Genomic DNA, 24,675 nt, shown 5'->3' with positions numbered 1-24,675 from the left:
GAGAAGGGACAGGGTTGTGGTAGAAGGTAACCCTCACCTGGAGCCCTAAGATCTGACTTCAGATTTGGGATCTGACACGAACCCACCTGCTCTTGGCCTCAGTTTTCTCATCAGCAAAATGGGAATATAATATTTACATTTCCTATCTCAAATTATTGTTGTAAGGAAAATCACTTTGTAAACACTAAACGATTTATGCAGATGTCAGTTTGTGTTATTTTTAGAGATAGTATTATTTATGTGGAATAAATGGGTTATTGAGTAGTAGAAAATTTTCTCAAAGTTCTTGTCCGTTCAATATCTAGATGAACTCAAGCAAATCAATTCACTTGCTGGGCCTCAGTTTCCTCATCTGTAACAAAGAAAATTCCACACAATACCAACTTAATTTACCTTACTAGGAAGTTGTTCCTACTAAAAAAAAAGACAATGCATAACTCAGTTACTTTGATGATATATAAATGAGATAATATGGTAGAGTAAAAAGAGACCTGAATCTAGCATCAGAAGAGCCAGGTTCAAATTCTGCCTCTGCTCCTATGTACCGTGCCACTCTGAGCGTGTCATCAAACCTCTCTGGCCCTCAGTTTTGTCTCTAAAATGAAGGCTGGAACTACATGCCCTCTAAACTCTGTTCTGTTTTATGCCTTTCTATAGTTTGAAAAGACAAATGCAGTGAAATAACACATCTGTGTGGCATTCAGCAGTTTGCAACGTGTTTTCACCACAGTTTTCCTATGGGGTAGGCAGTATAAGTATCGTTCCACAGAGAAGGAAACTGAGGCTCAAGGAGGTTACATAACCTGCCTGTTTCCTCACACAGCAAGTAACAAAGGCAGGATTTAAACTGGGCTTTTGGCTCCAAATTCTACTGAATTCTCATTGTGTTATTCCGAGTAGCAGCTATGTTTTAGTTTTACTTACTCTTTTATCTTCCTTAGCACCTAATATTTTATTTTGTAATTAAATTCAATAGACATTATGAAACACCTTCAATGGGCAGTCCCTGTGCTGCATACTGGGAATACAAAGCAAATAAGTAAGTGAATGAATGAATGTATGAAAAAAGAAGGAAAGAGAGGAGAGAGAAAAGAAGGAATCAAAAGAAATAAGGAAAGAAAGGAATGGAGAAAATGGAGAAAAGAAGAGAGGAAGAAGGAATAAGGGAATGAAGAAAGAGAAAGCAAGAAAGAAAGTAAGGAAGGAAGAAAGGAAAAGAAATTCTTTGGTTTTGAGCTGTTTTCAGTCTTGTAGGGGTAGGGAATGGGGAGAGAGGGAGCATTGCAGGTGCTTAATAAGTGTTAAATTAAATAGGAGAAGAAATAAAGAGTATCTTTGGAAGTTTAGAAGGAAGCTCACAAAAGTTCCAAGATACCTGAGTTGTGACTATCAGCCATACAAGCTTTACCACTAGCACTAACTTTATTGCTAATTTAAGATTCTAACCTGAATCTTGCTTCAGTCCATATAAGGACTCCAGCTTCATATACTGAGGTCTCTTGTGATTCAGGAGAAAGGATGCTGTTTGGAGTCAGAGGATATAGAGTTTTGAGCCTTGACTTTGCTACTTCCCAGTTGTGGAACTGGAAAAGTCACTTAACTTTTCTGGACCTAAAGTTTCTTGTCAGTAAAAAGAAGGAGCTGGACTAGGAAATCTCTAAGGTCTTTTCCAACTTTGAACCAATAATCTCAATCCTATTGGCAGGACAGATAGCTCCCTTTTGGGTTTATACTTTTTTCATCCAAAAGTTTAGGATGGGGTTAGGGCTTTAAAAAGTGTGAGGAAGGAGAAAACCTATTATCTCACTGGTCAGAAACACACTACAGCAGCAATCAGAGATAAGCAAGCAAAACTCAGCAAAGAGCCATTTTGGCATTGTTTCCTGTTACTCATTTTGAAAAGTTAGCTGAATTTGGTACTGGTATGCAAAGCCACTTCCTCTGCTGGTACATTTGAAATGCTGAAAATGAAGGTACTTAGGTACGCAAAGGCAAAAAGTAAGTTTGTAAATTAAACTGTCATCTTAGATGTTTGCCTTCTGAGTTCATTTTCCTTTTAGACCAATACCTTCAAGTATTATTATTATTCAATGCAGATCTTAAAATTTAGCACAATGTTTGAGGCTATGTATCAGAGATCTCCTCTTTCACCCAGGACATTTCAGAGAATGGGAAAAATATGGACTTCATCCTAGGTTAGATCCTCTGGGCTTTCATGATGTTCAGTGATGAAAGGGACTAGAACATTTGATTTTGCAATATAGGCATAACCCAAATCCACAGAATCACAAAATCACAGCCTTTCAGAGTTAGAAATCAATGGAGAGTCATATAATTCAAACTATACCACAGAAAGAATGTTCTCTAAAACATACTTAGCAATCTAGCCTCTGTGTGAAGACCTCCAGCAAGGGTGGGTGGGGGGTGGGGGGACACCTACTTTCCTTAGGTAGCCTCTTCCATTTTTGGACATCTCTTTAATTGTTAAGATTTTTCTGACATCAAGCTTAAATTACAACTTCCACATTGTTCCTCATTCTGTTTTCTGAGGTCAAACATGGTAAGTCATCCATTTTTTTATACACTACAGACTTTCAGATATTGCAGTCAGTCATAAGCGTTTTACTAAGCAACTAATATGTGCCAGGCACTGTGTTAAAGTGTTGGGGATACAAAGAACAGCAGACAGACATACAGACAGACAGACGCAAACACACAGAAAATGAAAAAAAAAAACCAGTCTCCACCTTCAAGGAGCTCTAACAGGGAAAATAATATGCAAATAACTATGTACAAATGAGATACATTCAGGCCACTGGAGGTAATCAATGGAGGGAAGACAGTAGTATTAAAACAGCTACTATGTTCCCTCTTGAGTCTTTTCTTCTCCAGACTATATGTGCCAGTGTATCAACTGATTCTTTCATTCTTTTCACTGGAGAGCCTTTGCTGTTACTCTGGCAGCTCTCTTCAGATCAGCAACCTGGGAGCTGCAGAAACTAAACATTCTTTTGCTTCAGAAAAGTCAAAGCATTAAAGAAATGTGAGTTCCTGTTCATCCAAGTATCTAGCACTGGACCTTGGGTTGTACAAAAGTCAGTGCTTTAGACGTGTTTGTTGAATTGAATCTAGTAACCTCAACTATTCCTGTAACTTTGGTTAGCATGAAGTCAAACCAAGACTCAGAGCAAGGATTTAGCTCCAATTCATACACAGCCTGGATTCTAGTCAAATCTCTACCTTGATTGTCAACTTGTTAGTGGTTGGTTTCTTAGTGAGAATAGACCCTTTGGACTATTCCTGACTCAGTGTCCAGGATTCTTTCCCATTGGGCCTCATCTACTTCTTCATGCATAGTAGCAGATGGCTTGAAAAAAAGCGATTCATATTCAAGGACTGCGCAGGCTTTTAAAACATGCAAACAGCTTTGGTTTGAGTTTTCGTCCCCAAAATGACTCATATGGAAATATGTTTTACATATATGTATAACCTATATCAGATTGCTTACCGTTGGGAGGGGGAAAGAAGGGATAGAATTTGGAACTCAAAACTTAAAAAAAATAATGTTAAAATTGTTTTTATATTTCATTGGATAAAAAGCCAAAATATTATTTTAAAAAATGCAAACAGTTTCCTACTTATTGGGAAGTATCTTGGATGCAATGAACATGTCTGAATACCCGAAGAAGGGATGGAACATCTGTGCTTCTTGCAGGAAGGTAAGATCTCTGTAGATCAGCCAAGAGATCACTAACATGGTGTGATCTGAGTTGTGCTTGGAAAGTTCCTCTCACCCCAAAGATCTCTCTCATGCTTACACCTGCTCTCTACAGTTAGGGTTTCATTCCTTTTATTAAAGGGATTGTTGCTCTGGAAGGGATTACAGATCAGGTCATTATCAGGTCATTTAGGTATAAATTAGTTTTGTCAACAGTTTTCCAAGAGACAACTTATGAAGATAGCAGGTTTTCCAAACTCTTTTTGAGTGTGCCCCCCACCCTGTAAAAAAATTTTGAGCATGCATTGCCAATATGTGCAAACTTATTTATTTATGAATTATGTATGTATGCTATTGTGCTAATAATTAAATTAAATTTTTAAAATTTAATTTATTAAATAATTAATAATTTAAATAAAAATTAATTTTAATTTAATTAAACTAAATTAAAATTACATTAAGTTTTATGCATTAAAATCGTATAAATTATATGAAATAAATAACATATAAAATTGTATAAAATAGAAAATGTTTAAAGAATGATATAAGAATGAAATGATGTTTTATCCTAGAGTCATTTGAGAGTTCATTGAGTAGGGAGATAAAGTGGTCAAGCTTGTGCTTACGTTGGTATTCATGTGGTGGAGGAATTGGAGTAGGGAGAGCCTTGAGGTAGGGAGGCCTATTCCAAGGCTGTTCTAATAGCCCTGGCCAGGGATGATGAGGGCCTGAGCTTGGCTGGTCATTGTATGAGTAGGGAGAAAGGAGAGATGTGGAGTTGGAATGGACAATATTTGTCACATGATTTTTTCCCTATTGAGCAAAGCTCTCTCTCCCTCCTGGAGAAGAAGCAGCTACAGTTACTGGTGCCAAGAAGCCCTGAGGAACCCATGCAGGGCTCCAAGGGCATGGTTGGGAACTTGCATGATAGTGAGGTGGTGGACAATTACATTTTCCTTTTCATTATTATAAACTTGACACACTTCAAGAATAGAAAAACGAGACTGTATCTGAAACCATGAATCTCTGAGATAGATTAATGCTAAAGAAATAAGGATAGGTGTGGTTGTGATGGAGACAAGTCCCATGATTGACTGTTGTAGTGAGCATGAGATATAAACTGAATTCCAACTTTCTGATTGATCACACATCCTCCTAGCTCCCACTTTGGAAACCATTGGGATAGAGAGAGGTCTTGTGTATATCTCACAGGTTTTTATATAATCACAGGTTTGGGGGGAGAGGTGGTAGCCACAGAGGTGGTTAGGATGAAAGAAGAGCTAGCTAGATGTTATGACAAATTTGGTTAAACCCTATAGTTTAGCCTCCCTTGTATCCCAGGATTGGTGATGGTAGTAATGCTGTTTGGCAGATCGTGTGGGCATAGCATTTACAGCCGCTGCTTCCCACCCATGACAATGGAGGTGTAAGAAAACCCCATCTCAGTCCTGCCCACCCACATCCTGTGTATTGCCTAGAAAACCTCATTCACAGCACTGGTTTGAGGCTGGGTGTTATTATTTCTTTTATAGTTTTGTTGCAAATATATTTTTTCTACTGTTTATGGGATTAATGAGGTTGCTTTAATCCTGTCTGTCTGCCCTCTAGGGAGATACACCAAATGAAATTCAGGTGTGACTGTGTTGTTATTATATTCAATTAGGCAGATTTCTAGTGGTCTGGCTAAGGGGTGTGTGTGTGTGTGTGTGTGTGTGTGTGTGTCTTCCCAGAGGAGAAACGGTGCTTCCTATATAAAAGTTTGATAGAAAAGTTGCATTTCGTTTGGGAATGGGGTGCGAGACACATGTGCAACACTTAATATTTATCCTTTGGTCATTTGCTCCTCTGCTCTACTGATTTTCTGGCGGAAATAAAACCCTGGGGCACCAGAGATAATGAATTTGTAAGTAAGTGAAGCCTGACTGCATTTCCCCTTACTCTCCTTCCCTCAGCCCTTTAACACAAAGCCATCCACTGGGTCCTCCTCTTTAAGATAAGGAAGTTGGACTAAGCATTTTTAAGTTGCCTTCAAGATCTTAGTTCCTTAGCAATGCCCCCAACCCCTAGAATAGCTGTTGGAGCCATTCGACAAGACTTAGGGTAGTTTCTCCCTCAATTACCATAGCTCTTGTGGCACTGACTGTTATCTGCTTTTTTTTTTTTTTCCTGTGTACACTCCTGTCTTCTATTAGACTTAAAACTTGTTCTGGCAGGGGTTAGGTTTCCCTTGCCTTTGTCTTTCCTAAGCAGGACCTTGCACAATATAGGGACAACTTAGATGTTCCTTGTGTTAAAATCAGGATGAGCATACATACTACAGCCTCAGTTCTGGGGCAAAAGGTTTGGGGCTAGTCTTCAGATTTACTTCCCCTAAAGCCCTACAGTAACAATAGTGATATCATCCATTTCTGGTGTGTCCCCATAGCGGTTGCTTTCATATCAGTTATTTCATTTTCTTCTCATTAACACCATTATGTAGAACAGAAAATATTCTCACCGTTTAATAGATGAGATTCATATGGATTACATCACTGGCCAAAGTGCCCATATTCAAAGACAATGTGATTATTAGAGGATGAGCCTTTGAATCTGGAGGATCTGGATTCAGATTTTGCTTCAGATACTGACAGAGTGAGCATTTGCAAAGCACTATTTAATCTCTTAATGCTTCATGCAACTCTAAGACTATAAATTACTTAGTTTCTGATCTACATTTATTGAGGGAGTTTCCATACCAGGGTGAAATCACAGGTTTGAGTGATTTTTTTTTTACTTTTTGACGCAGAGATTTCACTCCAAGAAAATGAAAGATAAAATGAGTCTTATATGTACCAAACTATTCATTGCAACACTTACCAACAAAAAACAAAACAAAGTGAAACCCCAAACTGGCAACAAGGTAGATTGCCAGTGACTGGGGAATGATTGAACATATTTTGTGATATATTAATGTGATGGAATATTACTGTGCTGTTAGAACCAATAAATATGAGGAATTCTGAGAAACACAGGAATATATAGTTTTCATTCTAGTGGAGGAAAGCCACACATTAAAGGGTGCCAGAAAATGGGGGATGGGAGATACCCTACGGCATGAAGATTTGAACTCTTACAAAATGAGGGAGAAGTCTCACTTATTATGGCCCGAGGTTTCAGAAGGTTGAGTCACAGTTTCTGGTGGAGTGGAGAGGATCAAAGTATATGCTATGGTGAGGAGGTAGCATTAAGGTTTGGTCCCTGACAAGATAAAACAAAAAATATTGAATTATAATGACCAGTCTCAGTTTCAGGGAAGTCAAGGAAATGCACCTTTCTTTTGTCCTTGGAAAGGAAAGGAGCTATGGGCACAGAATGCTATATACACAATCAGTGTCTGGAAATTGTGTGGGTTGGTTTTACATAGTGGGTATTTTTGTTGTTGTTGCAAGGAAAGTTTCACTGTATCTGGCACATCTGGGAATAACTGTGATGAAAAATGACAGGCATCAACAACATATGAATTAAAATAGTCCTCACTGCTAGTTCATGGCAAAATTGAGATTGGAACTCAAGTCTTCTAACTGGGTGTTACTGATTCCTAACCTGAATCCAGTATTCTGTCTATACCATGTCATAGAGTTAATTAGTTGAACACCGTTTCCTAATTTCCAACCCTGTGTCCTTTCCATTAAGATGACTTTTTACTCTGTCAAACCAAAAGCTTTCTTATAAGCAATCTATATGAACAATGAATAGGACCCTTAATTAAAAAGGGGAAGGATGAACTGACAAAGCTCATTTTCTCTCTCTACTTTCTCCCAGAAACAACACCCCATCTTTTAATACTTGTGTTTCTGTGAATCATGGAACATTCTGCAGAATTAAAAATGAGTATCATTCAGAGGGAAATAGAGAACAATTGATGTATGGTGGGTATGAGTAGGCTTCCCAGTGTAACAAATGAGTTTTGAAGAATAGTAGTAATGGATGTCAAAAAAGAATCTGTGACTGAAAAAGAAAATGAGCTAGTATTATAGGCCAGACTTGAAACAGGGTGTTCCAATGGTTAGGTTTGGGAATCTAAAGGGATAAAGCACTTGCAGATAAACCTCTGTAATAAACAAAAGGAGGTTTACTTAATCATGGGATGGAAAAAATACTCAGCAAGGATCCAGCAGTGATTCTGAAGCACACTTTGCATTTGCAGTGCAGTGCCTGAAGGGGGAGCTCCTCACTCCTTCTATACTGGCATTTTTATTGAGGGCATCAGGAAACTAATCCAGTGGTTTGAGCCTTTGTTCCCCAGGCCAATTAAGACTTCTGGATGGTTTCAATTCCTTTTAAGGAAAAATGAGACAAGATTCCATGAGGTAGACATTGCTTTTCCTGAGAGCTTGTCAAGTGGCAAGAGTGAGCGATAGTTAGTGGATAACCTCCATGATCTGATGCATTCTCAATCTCAGAAGAGACCAAATAAAGGACTATTGAGTGAATCTTCTGGGGTGAACCTATGGGAAGACACGGACAAGAGGCACATAGGATGGGTGGGCAAGCATGACTGGATTGTAATCTGCATCTTTTGGAGGTCATCATTTCTGCCCATTCCTCCCTTCACCCTTTAGTGACCCAGTTCAGCTCTACCCTTTCCTCTTCTTTTGAGTTCCCCTAACCCCCACTCCCTTATCCTGTCACCAACCTTGCCTTGTCAGGCTTCGACCTTGACTCCCTCCCCCCATTCACTTCCATATTCATGTCCTGCTGAATGAAGCTGGAGAAAGTTATGAAACCATGGGAACTGGCTCACTGCAGATTCACATTCTATAATCTCTACTGGGCCCTCATTGTGGCAAGGCAATCCTTTTATATCTTCCTCAATTGATTGATTTCTTGCTACAGCAGCTTTCCCAAACTTTTCATCCCTCCTTAAGCCTCCTATGGTTCCCCTCTCCCATCCTTTCAGCTAAGAACTTTGATTCATATTTCTAAAATTCGATCTTCTGCAGAAAGCCTTTTCTGATTCCCCTCAATGCTAGAATCTTTCCTCTAAGACTATCCCCAGTTTATCTCTTATGTATCTTATCTTAATATAGGCATCTAGCTGGTACAATAGATAGAATTCTGTACCTGGAGTCAGGAAGTCCTGAGATCATATCCAACCTTAGATTGTGTGACCCTGGGCAAGTTATGCCTAGCACAGTGCCTGGCATATAGTCGGAGCTTAATAAATGCTTTTTCCCTCCCTCCCTTACATAGGTGCTTGCATGTTGTTTCCCCCATTAGACTGTGAGCTCTTTGAGAAAAGGGAATGTTTTTATTTTAACTTTCTTTGTATCCCTAGTGCTTAATACAGTAGGTACTTAATAAATACTAATTGAATGACTATTGCCTTGATTTTTGAGATCTGGATCCATTTGGGTATTTGAATCCTTTCCATTAGACTGCAGGATTTCTCAGAGATGCTGAGACCTGGAAGAGGTTTATAGAAGTTCTATACATTCTCCTGTCTCTAAGCAAGCTTCCTATTCCCCTATCCCAAAACCCATCCCCCCAAACCATAGCAATTGTCAGGAGACAATTTTACTTTTACTCTTAGGGGAATATCTATTTCTCTTTTAACTCTGAGACCTGTCTTCAATTTGCAAGGCAAAGAAAAAAGCATTTATTAAGCATTTACTATTTGCCTGGCACCATGTTAAGTATATACATTCAAGCTTAAGAAAAAAAAGACAATCCCAACTCTAAAGGGCTGACCTTGGAAGGGGACAGAGGGGAAAAAGGGCCTAAATCCTTCCCATGGGAGAAAGGGGGGGGTAGTATAAGAGGTCTGTTCTGGTGTGAGAAGGCCTCAGGAGGGGATGGCTCTTCTAGGGCCAGGAGGGTGAGCCTTCTGCTAAGGCATATGGTTGAAGTCTGGAAAGTCAGAAACACTATGGGTTTTGCCTCATCTATAAAATGAGGCTGTTGGATCATATGACCTTTAGAACCTTTTGGTTCTAAATCTGTGATCTCGTGATCCTGTCCATGATCCCTTGCTGGAGTATGGCCTGCTTTCTCTCCTTGTTCTCATCTATCATCTATTTCTTTCCCTTTGTAGCCATATATAACTTTCGAGGCAATGGAGCCCCCCAGCTGTCCCTGCAGATTGGCGATGTGGTGCGGATCCAGGAAACCTGTGGAGGTAAGGGTTGGTATTCTTTGAAGTTAGCATTGTCCCTCCTTGTGAGACATCTGGGCTATTTTCTGTTTTTATTCCTATAGAATCTATTGTGATATTTTCAGGATTAGAGAAAATTTGTGTTACTCTACAGAGACTGGACCCAAAGGCTGGGGGCTTGTGCCCATGCTCTTCCTTACCTAGGAACTTGACTTACAACATGAGCCAGACCGAGTTAAATCCCATGAGAATCTTTCCCCCACCTTTTTTTATGTCAAGCAGAAAAATTGCTTATGGCTTAGGTGTGGTGGGGTTGGGGGAATGGGGTCAGCCACTCTTCCCCCTATTCATCACCATAAACTACTAGAAAAAAATCCTGAAGCCATTCACAGTGATCCAAGGGGTGTTTATATTGTTGTCATTTCAGTCATGTCCTACTCTCTGTGACTTTTTTGGGGTTTTCTTGGCAGAGATACTGGAGTGGTTTGCCATTTCCTTCTTTAGCTCATTTTACAGAAGAGGAAACCGAGGCAAACAGAAGTTAAGTGACTTGTCCAGGGTCACACAGCTAGGAGGTGTCTGAGGTCATATCTGAACTTAGCTTTTTCCATTTCCAGGCCTAGTGCTCTATCCACTGTGCCACCTAGCTCCCCGTTGCTGAAGTTTAGCTTTTCCTATTCAGCAGCCAACTAGGCAGCTGCTTCATCATTTCAAACTGCTAAGCCCCTTAGAGATAAATCAGGCCCAGGTGATGAGCTTGAAGCCAAAAGGTCAATTTTGCACATGACCTGTTCAACCCTGTTACAAAATAAACTACTGTATTTCTTTGCAGAAATTCTATCAACCTTCCACTCAGTTATCAAAGTGATTTTCCTAATCCTATAGAGGTTTCCCATTACCTCCAAGATCAAATATAACATCTTCTGGTTGGCTTTTAGAACCTCTAATAACAGTGACTCCTTTGTACTTTAATAATCTCCTCACACCTTGCTCACCCTCAGGGATTCTTCTCTCCAGTGTCACTGGCCCCTTGCTGTTCCTTGTACAAGACATTCCATCTCCCTACCTTAGGCATTTTCTCTGGCTGTCCCCTATGCCTGGAATATTCATCCTTCTGATCTCTGCCTCCTGGCTTCCCTCAAATCTCAGCTGACATCTCCCCTTCTGCAAGAAGTTCTTTCTGATCCCTCTTAATTCCAGTGCCTTTCCTTGCTTAATTATCATCAATTTACCCTGCATATATCTTGTTTGTACATAGTTACATGCATGCTGTCTCCCCTATATTAGACCATGAACTCCTTGAGAGTAGAGACCATATTTTTTGTCTTTGTATCCCCAGATTTTAGCAAATTGCCTGAAACATAGTAAGTATTCAACAAATGCTTGTTCACCACTTGAATATGTGGTTTTTAAAAATGTAATGCTAATATTAGCAATTAGACTTCAGTTAATAAAAAGCTTTATTGTTTTAATAATGGGGAGATAGCATGCCATAGGGGATAGAAGGCTGTCCTAAGAGTCAGGATTGTTTTACTCTCACTCCTGTAGTGTTAGCTGTGTGACCAAAGGCAAATCATATAACCTCTTAGTGCCCCAGGCATCGCTTTAAGACTATAAGTTGCACATATATCATGATCTGTTTTAGTGGAGGGAGTTTTCTTTCTGGATATTTACTACAGATGAAAAAAATTAAGCAAGAAAAAGCATTGTGGTTTAGTATTGTGTGCTAATTTATTCTATCATCTGTCTGTACTCATGAAAAGCCTAGTTTTGGATAATGTTGTACTGGGGGTAGCTACTTGAAATACAAGGATAGTACAACAGAGGTGATGCATAGTTTCATACATGTCTTACAAACCTAAAGCTATACCCTGGTAGCCAAGCTACATAACAGCTCCTTCTCCTTCTCCTCCTTCTCTATGCCAGTAGATTATAAAATCTGGCAGGTTCTGCCCAGCTGGAGGGCCAAAGGCTTTGAGGTTAGACCTAATGTCAGCCTGTCTCTGTCATCCAAGGACCTCCCTAGCTAGATCCAGAAAATTTCATCACCAAAAAGTTGGCCTCTCAGAGATGACTTCTTTGACCATAGCAGTTATGAAGGCTTGGAAGAATTGTGATCTGGGTTTATGGAAAGGTTATTCAGACAAATGAAATGTGGATCCTTGAAGTACTGCAGATATGTGTGTAAGAGAGGTACAAAGAAAGGTGGAGTGCCATGAGAAATTTCAGGTGGAGAGAAAGAGTGGTTCTAGCTGAAGAGACTGAGAGATTCTGAGACTTGAAAAATGCTTTGTGATAGAGATCTTTCTTTTTATATCATTGTTTCACCTGGGATTTTATTATACATCATTGGTCTCTGATTCTATGGACCTATTTAGTTACCTTCTCACTCCCCTTTTCATCTTCCTTTTTATGTCTTATCTTCCCCTTGAGTGAAGGGACTATTGTGTACTATAATTAGACTATAAACTCCTTGAGTGAAGGGACTATCTTATTTTATTTTTTACTGTTTATATTTCTATTATCAACTCTTAGCACAGTGCTTGGCACAGAATAAACTTAATAAATGTTTGTTGTTCCATTGCTTGCCTGCTTACCTGTCAGTAGTATCTGTTAGGCAATGGAATGCACCAAGACCTTAGCTCCTACATCAGAGGATAGGATTAGGAAATAGCTGTCAGATCTTAGTGAACTTGAAAAGGCTTGAATATGGGCCAAGTCTGGACTCTGCAGGCTGGGTAGCCATACCCAAACAAGGACTATAAAAAGGTCAAACCAAATAAAGGACTGGGAGCTAAGAGGTCAAGGCAGAGATCAAGGAGTCAGTACTTAATCGGGGTCAGAGGTTGTTTGCCTGACAGCTGTTCATGCCCTTGTGGATATGGGCAGCCCTGAGTCCTAAGATATGAGAAGAAGGTAATTCTATTTGGGGGAAATCTGATTGTAAGCATGCTACTATCCTGACTGAGGCATGTATAAGAAAAATGGGATTACAGGGATGTTTCTAGATGGTAGGGGATAGGGTAAAATAGCTTCCATCTGTACCAGGCTTCTGAGGTTTCTGTAGTATCTGTCCACTCTCCATAATAATGAGCCAGCTGGGTGGCCACATTTTAAGTTGTTTTGGGTTGCCCATTTGTTGTGGACACATTTAAACAACAATCTGTCATCCCAGTAATGAGGTTATGGTAAAAAGGCTCCTGACAGATGCATTTTATTTACAAAAATGATGAATGCCAGCATTTGGATCTGCTTGAATAATTTCAAAGGCTTTTCAAGTCAGAGTATTCATTAATATTGGCTGTACACAAAACTCATGCTCTCAGAGGATTGCACCCATTTTATTAGAGTGAGACAATAATTTTAGCCATCTCTGGAGATAGCGGGCTAGCCAATCACCCCACACGTCAGTCTACCTTCAGAGCAATTTCTTCAATAAGACACTCAATCTCTTGTCTCTGTATGTTTTCACTGGCTGGCTTTCATTCCTGGATTCTGAAATGCTTTTTCCTCCTCACCACTTATGTCTCCTTCCTTTCTTCAAGACTCATTTCAAACCTCCTCTTCTGTAGGAGGACATTTCTGGTTCCTTCTCTCCCCACCTCCCTCTATTGCTAGTACCTGCCCTCTGAGATTACCCCCAGTTTGTACCATAAGAATCTCGTATGTACATAGTTATTTGAATGTTGTTTCCTCCATTAGACTATGAGCTCATTGAGGGCAGGGATTTTGGCTTTGCCTTTCTCTGTATCCCCAGTGCCTAGAATGTTGTAGGTACTTAACAAATATTGTTGCTGTTACTGTTGCTGCTGGTGGTGGTGTTAGAATGGAACCTAGAGCTTCTGACCTTCAAGCCAAGTTAGTCATCTGTCTAATCCTTCATTCATCAATCAACTAGCCTTTATTAAGTGGCTTCTGTGATCCAGGTACTATGCTAGGTTCTGGGGATATTAATATGAAGAATGAAACAAGTTCTGCTCCCAGGAGTTTACATTCTAACAGGGGAGACAACAAAAACATGTATAAGAAGAGTGAGCATAAATCTATTTTAAATAAAATACATATACAAATAAAGTAGTTAACTACCAGGCCGTTTGGAAAGGTAGGGGGTGGTGTGTGGCATCAGGAAAGGCTTCATGTACAAGATAGTGCTTAAAAGCTTCACCTTGGGGGAGGAGTCAAGATGGCAGACTAGAAGCAGGACCTCCCCACTGCTCCTGCTTTCACCTTCCCCAATCCATGTAAAAAGGGGACTCTAAACAAACTTTGGAGCTGCAGAACCCACAAAATGACACAGAGAAGCTAACCTCCCACTGAGGACAGCCCAGCAGAGTGGCAGGAATCAGCCAGCACAGTGCTCTGGGAGCCGAGCCCAGCCCTACACCAGGGCTTTAGCCCCAGGGCGGGCCTGACCAGCCGCTGGCTGTGGCCATTTCCAGATTTATCAATACAGAGATACAAAGGACAAAGTGAGGGGTCAGAGCAGTCTGGACTTTGGGACTCAGTTAAGTGGGGGTGCGTGGCTTTTGCCCCCAGGGTGAGAAGCTGCTGAGACACTGGCTGCCAGCACCATGTGGCAGCTTCAGCTCCTGGCCTGCAGAGTGTAGGGGGACCAAGCACCAATCTGAGGGGTAATCGCTCTTGTTTTAACCTGCTTGGATATGGATTGCAATCTAGGGTGGAGGTCCTGGGGTGTGTGTCCAGCTTGCCAGAGCGTGTGGAGACCTCAGAGAGGGCACCCATCTAATACCTCCGGCAGCTGAGAAAACCCCAGCATTTGGGATGAAAGCTCCCCTGTCTGGTGGCAGAGTCCTACTGTGGCAAAAAGCCCAGGGGTCAAGTGACTGAGGGTTGACATGACCAGGCAAAGGAAACAAAGCAGACAGAAGATTCCAACATTAGACTCCTATTTTGGGGACAAAAAGGAGCAAAACATGGAACAGGAGGAAAACAGTGGAGTCAGAACTCCTGCACCAAAAGCTTCAAAAGAAAATACGAGCTGGTTACAGGACATAGAGGACCTTAAGAAGCCGATAAGAGAAGTGGTGGAAAAATTGGGAAGAGAAATGAGAACAATGCAAGAAAATTATGAAATGAGAGTTAACAGCCTGACTGAGGAAAATAATACCTTAAAAAATAGACTAACTCAAATGGCAAAAGAGGCTCAAAAAGGCAATGAGGAGAAGAATGCCTTAAAAAGCCGAATTTGCCAGATGGAAAAAGAATCTCAAAAGCTCACTGAGGAGAATCATTGCTTCAGAATTAGATTGGAGCAATTGGAAGCTAATGACTTTATGAGAAATCAAGATGCTGTTGAACAGATCCAAACAAATGAAAGAATAGAAGGCAATGTGAAATATCTCATGGGAAAAACCACTGACCTGGAAAATACATCCAAAATTATTGGACTACCTGAAAGCCATGATCAAAGTAAGAACCTAGAAATCATCCTCCAGGAAGTTCTCAAAGAAAACTGCCCTGATGTTTTAGAACCAGAGGGCAAAATAGAGGTTGAAAGAATCCACCAATCACTTCCTGAAAAGATCCCCAAAAGAAAACTCCTAGGAATATTATAGCCAGGTTCCAGAATTCCCAGATTAAGGAGAGAATATTACAAGCAGCCAGGAAGAAACAATTTGAATATTGTGGAAACACAATCAGGATAACCCAGGATCTGGCAGCTTCTACACTGAGGGATCGAAGGGCTTGGAATATGATATTCCAGAGGTCAAAGGAGGTGGGATTAAAACCAAGAGTCACCTACCCAGCAAAACTGAGTATCATGTTTCAGGGGAAAATATGGTCATTCAGTGGAATAGAGGACTTTCAAACATTCTTGTTGAAAAAACCAGAGTTGAATAGAAAATTTGACATTCAGATACAAGAAGCAAGAGAAGCACGAGAAGGTAAACAGGGAAAAGAAATCATAAGAAAGTTATCAAAGTTTAACTATTAACATTCCTACATGGAAAAAACAATAATTGTAACTTATGAAACCTTTCTCAGTAGTTGAAGGGAATATGTATATATATATATATATATATATATATATATATATATATATAATGTCTATATATGAGGGTTTATGGGCACATGTTTACAGGTATACATAGATAGAGGGCACAGGACCAATTTAACAGGAAGGGATGATACTTAAAAGGTGAAATTAAGAGGTGAGAGGGGAATATAATGAGAGGAGATGGGGAGAGACAGAATGGGGTAAACTATGTCATATAGAAGAGGCAAGGGAAAATGGTTACAATGGAGGGGAAGAATAGGAAGGCAAAAGGGAATGGGTCAACCTTATTCTCACTGAATTTGGCTTGGGGAGGGAATGAAATATACACTAAATAGGATATCTCACCCTAGAGGAGAGAAGGGGAAGAAGGGGATGAGAGGGGGGATGATGGAAGGGAGGGCAGGCTAAGGGGTAGGGAAGTTGGAAGCACCCACTTCTGAAAAGGGACAGGATCAAAGTAGAGAATAGAACAAGTGGGAGGTGGGAAAAGAGGGAGGAAAATATAGTCCGTCTTTTACCCTATATCTACTATGTTATTGTTTTGCATTAGCTACACATGTACAACCTATATTGAACTGCTCATCTACCCAGCAAGGGTAGAAGGGAGGACAAGGGAGGAAGGGAATGAATCTGGAATTCAAAGTTTTAAAATCAAATGTTTAAATATATATATATATATATATATATATATATACACACACACACACACACACTATTATTAATACTATTTTACATGTAATTGAGAAATAAGATATACAGGCTCTGGGGCATAGAGATCCACCATGCCCCACTGGAAAAGTCAAAAGGGGTATGGGAGAGAGCAGATTGGAGGAGGGGATATACTGTGGAACTGCTATTTTGGGGTGGTGGGTAGGGGAAAAACAGGGAGAAAATTTGTAACTCAAAATCTGGCGGAAATTAATGATGTAAATCAGAATTTAATAAAGCATTTAAAAAAAACTTCACCTTGCAGGAAAAGAATGAATCTATGAGGCAGAGGTGAGGAGGGATCACATTTCTGTCATGGAAGGCATCCAGTGCAAATCATAGATAGAGGGGATTGAAGTGTCATGTGTGAAGAATAGAGAGGAAGCCAGTTTGGTTGGTTCACAGAGTGTGGGAGGGAGAATGATAGCCAATGAGGCTGGAAATATAGATTGGGGTTGGGTTGTAAAGGGCTTTACAATCTAACCAGAGAAGTTTCTGTTTCGTCCTAAAGGCAATAGGGAACCACTAGAATTGGGTGCGTAGGGAAGTGACACAGTCAAATCTATATTTAAGGAAGATTATATATGCATCAGGATATAGGATGAAGTGGTGTGGTGAGGATGGAGACCAGTTAGGAAGCTGTTGCAATAATCAAAGGAAGAAGTGATGGGGGCCTGAACTATGGTAGTAGAGAAAAGGGACATTCAGGAGAGATTTTGTAGAGGTAGAATCACCATAACTAGATAACTAATTGACTTTGTGGGGTGAGAGAGAGTAGGGACTCATGGATGGCACAAAGGTTATGAGCCTTGGAGAGTGGAAGAAGGACGTTCTCAAGATACCTCAAATTCAACATGTCCAAACCCTCCATAAAACTACTCCTCTTCCAGAAGTTTTTTTTCTGTCAACAGTACATTCTAAGGAACTTGGAAGCCTCTAGATGAGACCTTTCAGAATCCCCCAATTTCTAGTGCTTTTTCCTTATTTGAGTTACTTTACATTACTTTGTACATAACCTGTCTGCTCTTGTTGTCCTCTCCTCCAGTAGAATGTAATCTCCTGGAAGGTAGAGATTGTTCTGTTTTATCTTTGGAGCCTTAGGTTGGTTTCTTTCCCAAAAGAGGCACTTATTTATCTGATGCTTCTTGAAGTAACTGCCATCAAAGGAGGCTCCTGTAGCAAACCATGCTTAAGGTAATGAGATGAGTCTGGTAAGAATGCACTAGCAATGTACTAGCAACTGGGGGATCATGAAAGGCCTTGTGTAGAGGTGGTCCTGAGCTGTGCTTTGAATAAAGCTGGGGGTCCTAAGAGGCCAAGATAGGGAAGGAGTGCCTTCCAGGCCTGTGCAATGACATGGGAGCTGGAGATGGGGTGCCATCTTTGGGGAATGGCTTGCAGGTCACTGGAGCTAACAGTATGTGAGATTCCTTATAGTCTATCTCCCTCTGAATCATCTTGTATATCACTACCAAATTAATTTCTGATATGCTGCTTTCATCATGCGCCTTCCTTGCTACAGAACCCACCATGTATATCCCTCCTCCCCCATGCCTACAGGACAACGTCCAGACTCCTCAGGCTGGCATTCAGTTTCCTCTTACAATCTGGTCCTAAACTGCTTTTCCAGCATCTTCTCATCCTCCCCCAGGATGAATGGTTTGTGCCAAGGTATTCTCCTCACTATCTCCAAAATATCCCATGCTCATTCTGAAGTTTTTGCTTATGGTGTTTCTTCATCTAGAACAATCTCCTTCTATCTAAATTGTGTTCATTCTTTCAGAGCTCAGTTTGAGTCTTATCTTTCCCACTAAGTCTATCCCACCCCCTTCATCTGTGCAATCTCTTTTCTTTAGCATGTATTTTTGGAATTATTTTATACTTTTTTTCCAGTTTTGTTCATGTTTATATATCTTGTTTCTCCAGCTAGATTGTAAATTCTTTGATTGTAAGGAACAAGTTTTTTTTCTTTTGTTTTGAATATTCCTAACAACATTGTACTCCTATATGCTAATACATAGAGGACCTATAACTTCATAGATGTGAGTTACCCCCTCTTTCTGAGGGCATATCTGGTGACCACTATAACTTATCACATGCTCTTTGAGAATTACTATAGCTAAACAATTTCATTGCGGTGGGATCAACTTGATTATAAGCCTTCCTGGTCTATATTGGGCTCTTGGAGGACAAGCATACAATCTAAGATTGTGCCCCAATTCAAAACTTTTCTAGCTTGCCAGGAGCTACCCAATAACTTGTTGATGGCATAAGCTCTGAGAACACGAAGTTACCTCTAAACATGATGAGCAGTGGGAGTAGGACCTTAGTGAAAAGGTGGATAGTAAATGTGTATTTAACACTTATTGAATTGGCAGCTCATGGCAACTGATGATGTTATATCATGTTTGAAAAAGCAGGTGACAGTATGAATAGGATTCTATGGTTTCTGTCTTCTTCTTCCTCTTTTCTTCTTCTTCTTATCCATCAAATCACTTCTTTTCCCCTTCTGGGTTCACCGCTAATCCCATTGCTTGTCTACTTCATATGTGATCTTTCATAATAGGTTTATTTTTTGGAGGCAGTCTAGGTTAAGTGACTTTCCCAGGGTCACACAGCTAGTAAGTGTCTGAGGCCATATTTGAACTCAGGTCCTCCTGAGTCCAGGGCTAGTGCTCTATCTCATGTATACTATTTCTTTTTGAAGGATGGGATGGAAAGGGTAGTGGTTAACCTAAACTGTGATTTCATCAGTGTGAATGACTACTTATTGTGGAAACTTCACCCACTCTTAACTTATATTATAGAGAGTTGTTTGGGGGCACTGAGACTTTAAATGACTTGCCCATGTTTCCACAGCTAGTATGTGTCAGAGATAGGACTTGAACTCAGGTCTTCTTGGCTCTAGGACTGGTTGCTCTCTACTCTCTGTGCCAAGTTGGGATGTTATTGAAAAGTGGTGTGTAAATTGAAGTCTTGTTCTTTGAATCATTATTTTTGGTGTTTCTGGAAAGAAAAGAATAAAAAACAATTATTAGATACTACTATGTGCCAGGCATTGTTCTGGGCAATGGAGGAAGAAATGACATAGCCCTCTATTGCTACATACCTATATTAACTTGTATGCAACAATAACAACAAAATAATACTTATGATGATGTTGATGCTGTTGTTGTTGATGATGATGATGATGGGGTGGTGGTCATGATGGTGGTGATGATGATGTTGTTGATGATGATGATGATAAAAGGTAAGGTGTAATAGAGGCAAAAGAAAAATCCAAACAAAGAGATGTAGAAAGTTTAGGAAAGAAGGTAACGCTTTATGTTAGCAGGCAATGATGAGGGAAGGTTTCAAGGAGATGACACTTGAGTTTGCCTTAAAGAAAGAGAAGAATTTCAGTATGTGGGAAAGAGGAAGGAGTGCCTTTCAGGTTTAGGGGATGGATGATTCCTGGGAAGGCATAGGGATGGGACATAGAAGGATGAGATTTAGGAACAGAAAATTAGAGCACATACATGAGAGTTATGCAAAATAAGATTGGAAATGTAAGTTTAAGCATGATTGTGGAGAGATGCTAAAGTCAGATGTGGTAAGAATAGCCCATGTTTAAGTGACCTGGGCTGACTTACCTTCAGAGGGACAGGAAGTCAATTCTTGGAGTTATCATTGTTCTGGTTTCCTTGTCACCTGAGGCATAAAAGACTCAGCCTATGTGTTCATGTGGGAGGGTTTTTTTTTTAACTAGGGCTCCTGTTGCTGTGAAAGGAATACATTTTTGACCTACTAGTGTGGTGTATTGCCATGGTGAATACAAAGGCTAAGGGGAACAGTCCTCTAGCTAACCTTTGGAGTTATATCCTTTGTTATTAATAAGGTATTTTTTTTTGCATGTTATGGTCCACAGAGTATATTATTGGAATCTATCCCCAAACCTGACTCATCTGATTGTCTTAAGTAAGGCCTGGCCTCTCCAATCATATTATGCAAAGATTTTATTTTATCTTCTATGAACCTGAACTACTGAAGATTTTATAAGTCAGGAATAAATATGGTCAGATTTTTGCATTAGAACTATTTTGGGAAGTTTTCTGAAAGATTAATTAGAGAAGGGAGAAACTAGAGGCAGGAGGTCAGTTTGGACTTAAGGAGTCCCTGTGAAAAGTGGTGAGGGCCTACCCTAGTGTGATGAGTAAGAATGGGGAGAAGCAAGTAGCTGTGAAAGGTGATAGGGAGGGGTATCTAGGTGGTGCTAGTGGATAGAACACTGGTCCTGGAGTCAGGAGGATCTGAGTTCAAATGGAACCTCACCTACTAGCTCTGTGACCCTGGGCAAGTCACTTAACCCCAAATGCCTTCAAAAAATCCTATATACATAAAGGTAATGGGGAGGTGATAACGCCAATCATCACTCTTTAATTTGTCTGTTACTTAAGTTTTGGCATTTGTACATGAGGCTTAATATCAGTTACTCTAAGAACAGACAACCTTGTTTCAGGATATTTTCTGCAATTCCTATATCTTTTCGATAACTTTAGGTGTTTTAAAGAGTTTTTTGGTCTATTTCTAAAGCACTTGTCAGAATGTTATGGAAATATTTTCACCCCCATCCCCTTTTTTTTCTTTTAGATTGGTACAGGGGATACCTGATAAAGCACAAAATGTTAGAGGTAAGTGTAAAGCCAAGCACAAGCAGCTTTCCAGAGGACTGCTGCTGTGAACAGCTTCAAGGTTCTGATTACACAATATAGTGAGCTCTCTATTTATTCAGTAACAAACTAAGACAAACCATTCACAGAAATCAAAGTATAGCATTCACAATGTTATGGCATAACAAATTATCACTAAAATGGCCACATAGTTTTCACCAAAGTGGTCACATAGTTTTAAACAAAGTACATTCATTTAGTAATTCAATCATTTAGTAAGTCCTTAATTCAATCACAAAATACAAAGATCAAAGTTCTCCACATCTATGTCACATTGTCTTAATCTCTTCAGTCAAAAAGTCTTCTTTCTTCTTAATTGGAGAAGTCCTTAACTCAATCATTTAAATGTAAATGTCAAAGTTGTCTGCCCCAGGCCACAGTAAATCATGATCTTTTCAGTTTGCATGAAATTCCCATGGAGAGGTCTTTTCATCTTGACTTGAGGCAGGCTCTTGGCTTTCATGTTTCCTCTTCCATGGTCCAAGCTCCTGCCCAAATCTATCCAACTGTCACCTGAGTTCAAAGGCGGACAGATCTCAGTTCCTTGTTCAGATCCTTGTGCAGTTCCTGTTCCATATTGAAGCTCACAGAGTCTAGTCTACCCCAAGTCCTTCACAGTTTCTGTTCTTGGGAAGACAAAGCTTAACAAAGCCACAATAATATTCATCAACATTGCCGGCATCCTCATTAATTCACTTTCTGCCTGTGAAATCAACATAGACCCAACAACAAGGTCTGAGGAATCAACACAAATCATCAGTGTAGTCCCAGAACCTCTGAAAGCAGCAGTAAGACCCACCTCCAGGAATTCTGTAAACATACAACAAGAAAATCTTCTTTCAGGGCTTCTGAATCAGCCGCAAGTCCCCAGGGCTTCTGTAACAACAGCAACATCCTCTATCAACAGATGAATCTGACAAAGTAACATCAGAACAGATAGACAAAGTACTGGCACCACAGTCATGCTTCCTTCCAGTTCTCCTGTCTTCTCATTTTTCAGTTCTTCTCAATTCTCTTCTCAGTTCAGTTCTCAGTTCTCCATTCTCTGTTCTGCCACCACAACTTCTGTTCTCCATTCATAGCAGTTCTCAGAAGTTCTCAGGATCCTAGCAGTTCTCTCTCTCTAGCAATTCTGGCTCTCTAGCTTGGGCTTTTCCATATATAGTATTAGCTCCTCCCTGTTCTGCCCCTTCCTGTTATATCAGCAACTTTCTCCCACTGTGGGATTCACAAGTTCTAGATCTGAATACTTGATACAATCATGAACTAAAACAAGGTTCTAAATTCCTGTTTCATTGCCAATACAAGAGGCAGGAAAGATCTTCAAACCCCCATTACCATTACAGTAAGGCACATTGTTTCATCTCTGAGTTGAATAGAATCTTAGAATGTTAGAGCCGGAAGGGACTTAAAACAGGGGCTCTTAATTTGGGGTCCATGAACTTATTTTAAAATACCTTAATAACTGTTTCAGTATAATTGGTCTCCTTTGAAATTCTACATATTTTATTGTATGTTTAAAAACATTATTCTGAGAAGGCATCCCATAGGCTTCATGAGATTGCCAAAGCAAATATACACTCACACATTCACAATGGCTAAAAATCCCTGACTAGCCACATCCCTTTATTTTATAGATAAGCAAACAGAGCCCCAACAAATTGCACTGATTTGTCCAAGGTTATGCCACAGTAAGTGTCAGGGTCCAGTGCTTTCCCCATACTGCTTTCAAAACTACTTTAAATGGTTTTGCTTGTCAGGGTCATCAATGGACTTGGCTTGGCAGCTAGTGTGTCTCCTGTAAGCTAAACCAAGTTGATGGATGAAGAAAAAAAATTGTTTTTATCTTCCCTCCTGATGGACAGGCCTTTTGGGGAAGTATCCTTATCTTATTTTGAGCTCCCAAAACACACTTAAATGAATCTTTGTTGAGATGTTTCTATCCCAAATTCATCTGACATCTAGGAGAGAGATTCTTTAGTGTGAAAATCAGTTTAAACTTTGAAATGTCCACATATGAGGGATCAGGCTTAAATCTTCAAAAACATGATTTGGTGATTGACATTTTCCCATATTTTCCTCTTCTGCTTCTCTCTTTTTCTTTATCACTTCAACCAAAAAAGTCTTTGTGGGATATATCAATCGGATTACGGAGCTGAAGGAGGCAGTTCATTTTCCCAACTAGTAGTTCAGAAGTCAGCAATCTCAATAGAATATTTGTAGAGTCATTATAGTGTGATATAGAGAAATGAATTCTGGACCTGGAGTGAGAGGAGCCAGGTTTGAATCTTAGTCCTCCTACTCAGTATCTGACTACTTTTGGACAAGCTATTTAACTTTTCTAGTCCTCAGCGGTGCCATCTATAGAATAAAGGGGTCAAACTAGTTGTGTTAAGGGGTCCCCTGGTCTTTTTGAGTTGCCATATTTTCCAGAAACACTGAACCCAGCTGACATAATTTGTTGTTTGCATCCCAAAGTAGACTCCCTGTGTGTCCTTGGAAGTCAAGACAGGCACCAGTCAATGTCTGCACTAGACTGGGAAATGACTTGTGCACTTGGGACTCTTGTAGATAAGCAGACCATCCTATCTTCATAGTCTAGCAGTTCCCAAGGGAAAAGAATGTGGTTTTTGCTGTCACCTTGCTCCTTTCCATTCGCCTTTAGGTAGAGATTTGTATTTTCTCCTCCTTCCTTTGTCCTACTGTCATAAAATGTCAACTTCTGTATGGATTATGAGCTCTTTGGGTTCCACATGCATGTTCATTTCTCTTCTAATAAACCTAGTTTTCACTAAGTTTTGTGAAGTTGTGATTCCCTGTTGACACTTCTGACTATAAAATTTATGATATATACTTAGAAGCTTTCTCCACCCCATCTCTATTCTGTAAAGGGCATCCTCTGGTGCCTTTAGTGATGCAGTGCTCTTTGGAACAAGGAATACATACTAATTCTAAACTGGAATGGGGACTATCACCTGGCAGAAATATTCTCTTCCCTCTCCTGACATGGTTTCTCATTGTTAATTTCATTTAAAGGAAAATTAAATCAGGACTTGAACTTGATGTCCTGAGAACATAAGATTTAAAGTAAATCATTTGGGTAGTAGCATGTATTTTTAAAAATCATTCTTTTTGTTTCCTACAGGGGATATTTCCAAGATCCTTTATTCACATCAAAGAAGTTACAGTTGAAAAAAGAAGGTATCTTCATTTTGCTCGTGGACTCTGAAATGGCTTATCCTTGACCTTAGCAGCTTTGAATATCACTCATTTTCGAATGATTCTGAAAGGGAATGTATTATAACTGCATGATATTCCATGTTTTTCTTTTCTTCTTTCTTTCTTTCTTTCTTTCTTTCTTTCTTTCTTTCTTTCTTTCTTTCTTTCT

The 24,675-nt window shown here is 39.9% G+C and overlaps 1 protein-coding gene across 1 annotated transcript in view; it reads left to right on the top strand.

The window, feature by feature from the left end:
* Positions 1-24,675, top strand: part of DOCK2 (dedicator of cytokinesis 2) — a 500,381-nt gene that overhangs the window by 12,927 nt on the left and 462,779 nt on the right. The window contains exons 2-4 of the mRNA XM_069102392.1: positions 9,792-9,875; positions 21,208-21,248; positions 24,433-24,488. Of these exons, the coding sequence (XP_068958493.1) occupies positions 9,792-9,875; positions 21,208-21,248; positions 24,433-24,488 (181 nt within the window). The remainder of the gene's footprint in view (positions 1-9,791; positions 9,876-21,207; positions 21,249-24,432; positions 24,489-24,675) is intronic.

The sequence above is a fragment of the Petaurus breviceps genome, unplaced genomic scaffold (assembly GCF_028583685.1).
Source record: "Petaurus breviceps papuanus isolate PSGF00001 unplaced genomic scaffold, PetGlider_PUasm1.0 551, whole genome shotgun sequence".
Lineage (NCBI taxonomy): Eukaryota > Metazoa > Chordata > Mammalia > Diprotodontia > Petauridae > Petaurus > Petaurus breviceps.
This window is presented reverse-complemented; position numbering and strand designations above follow the sequence as displayed.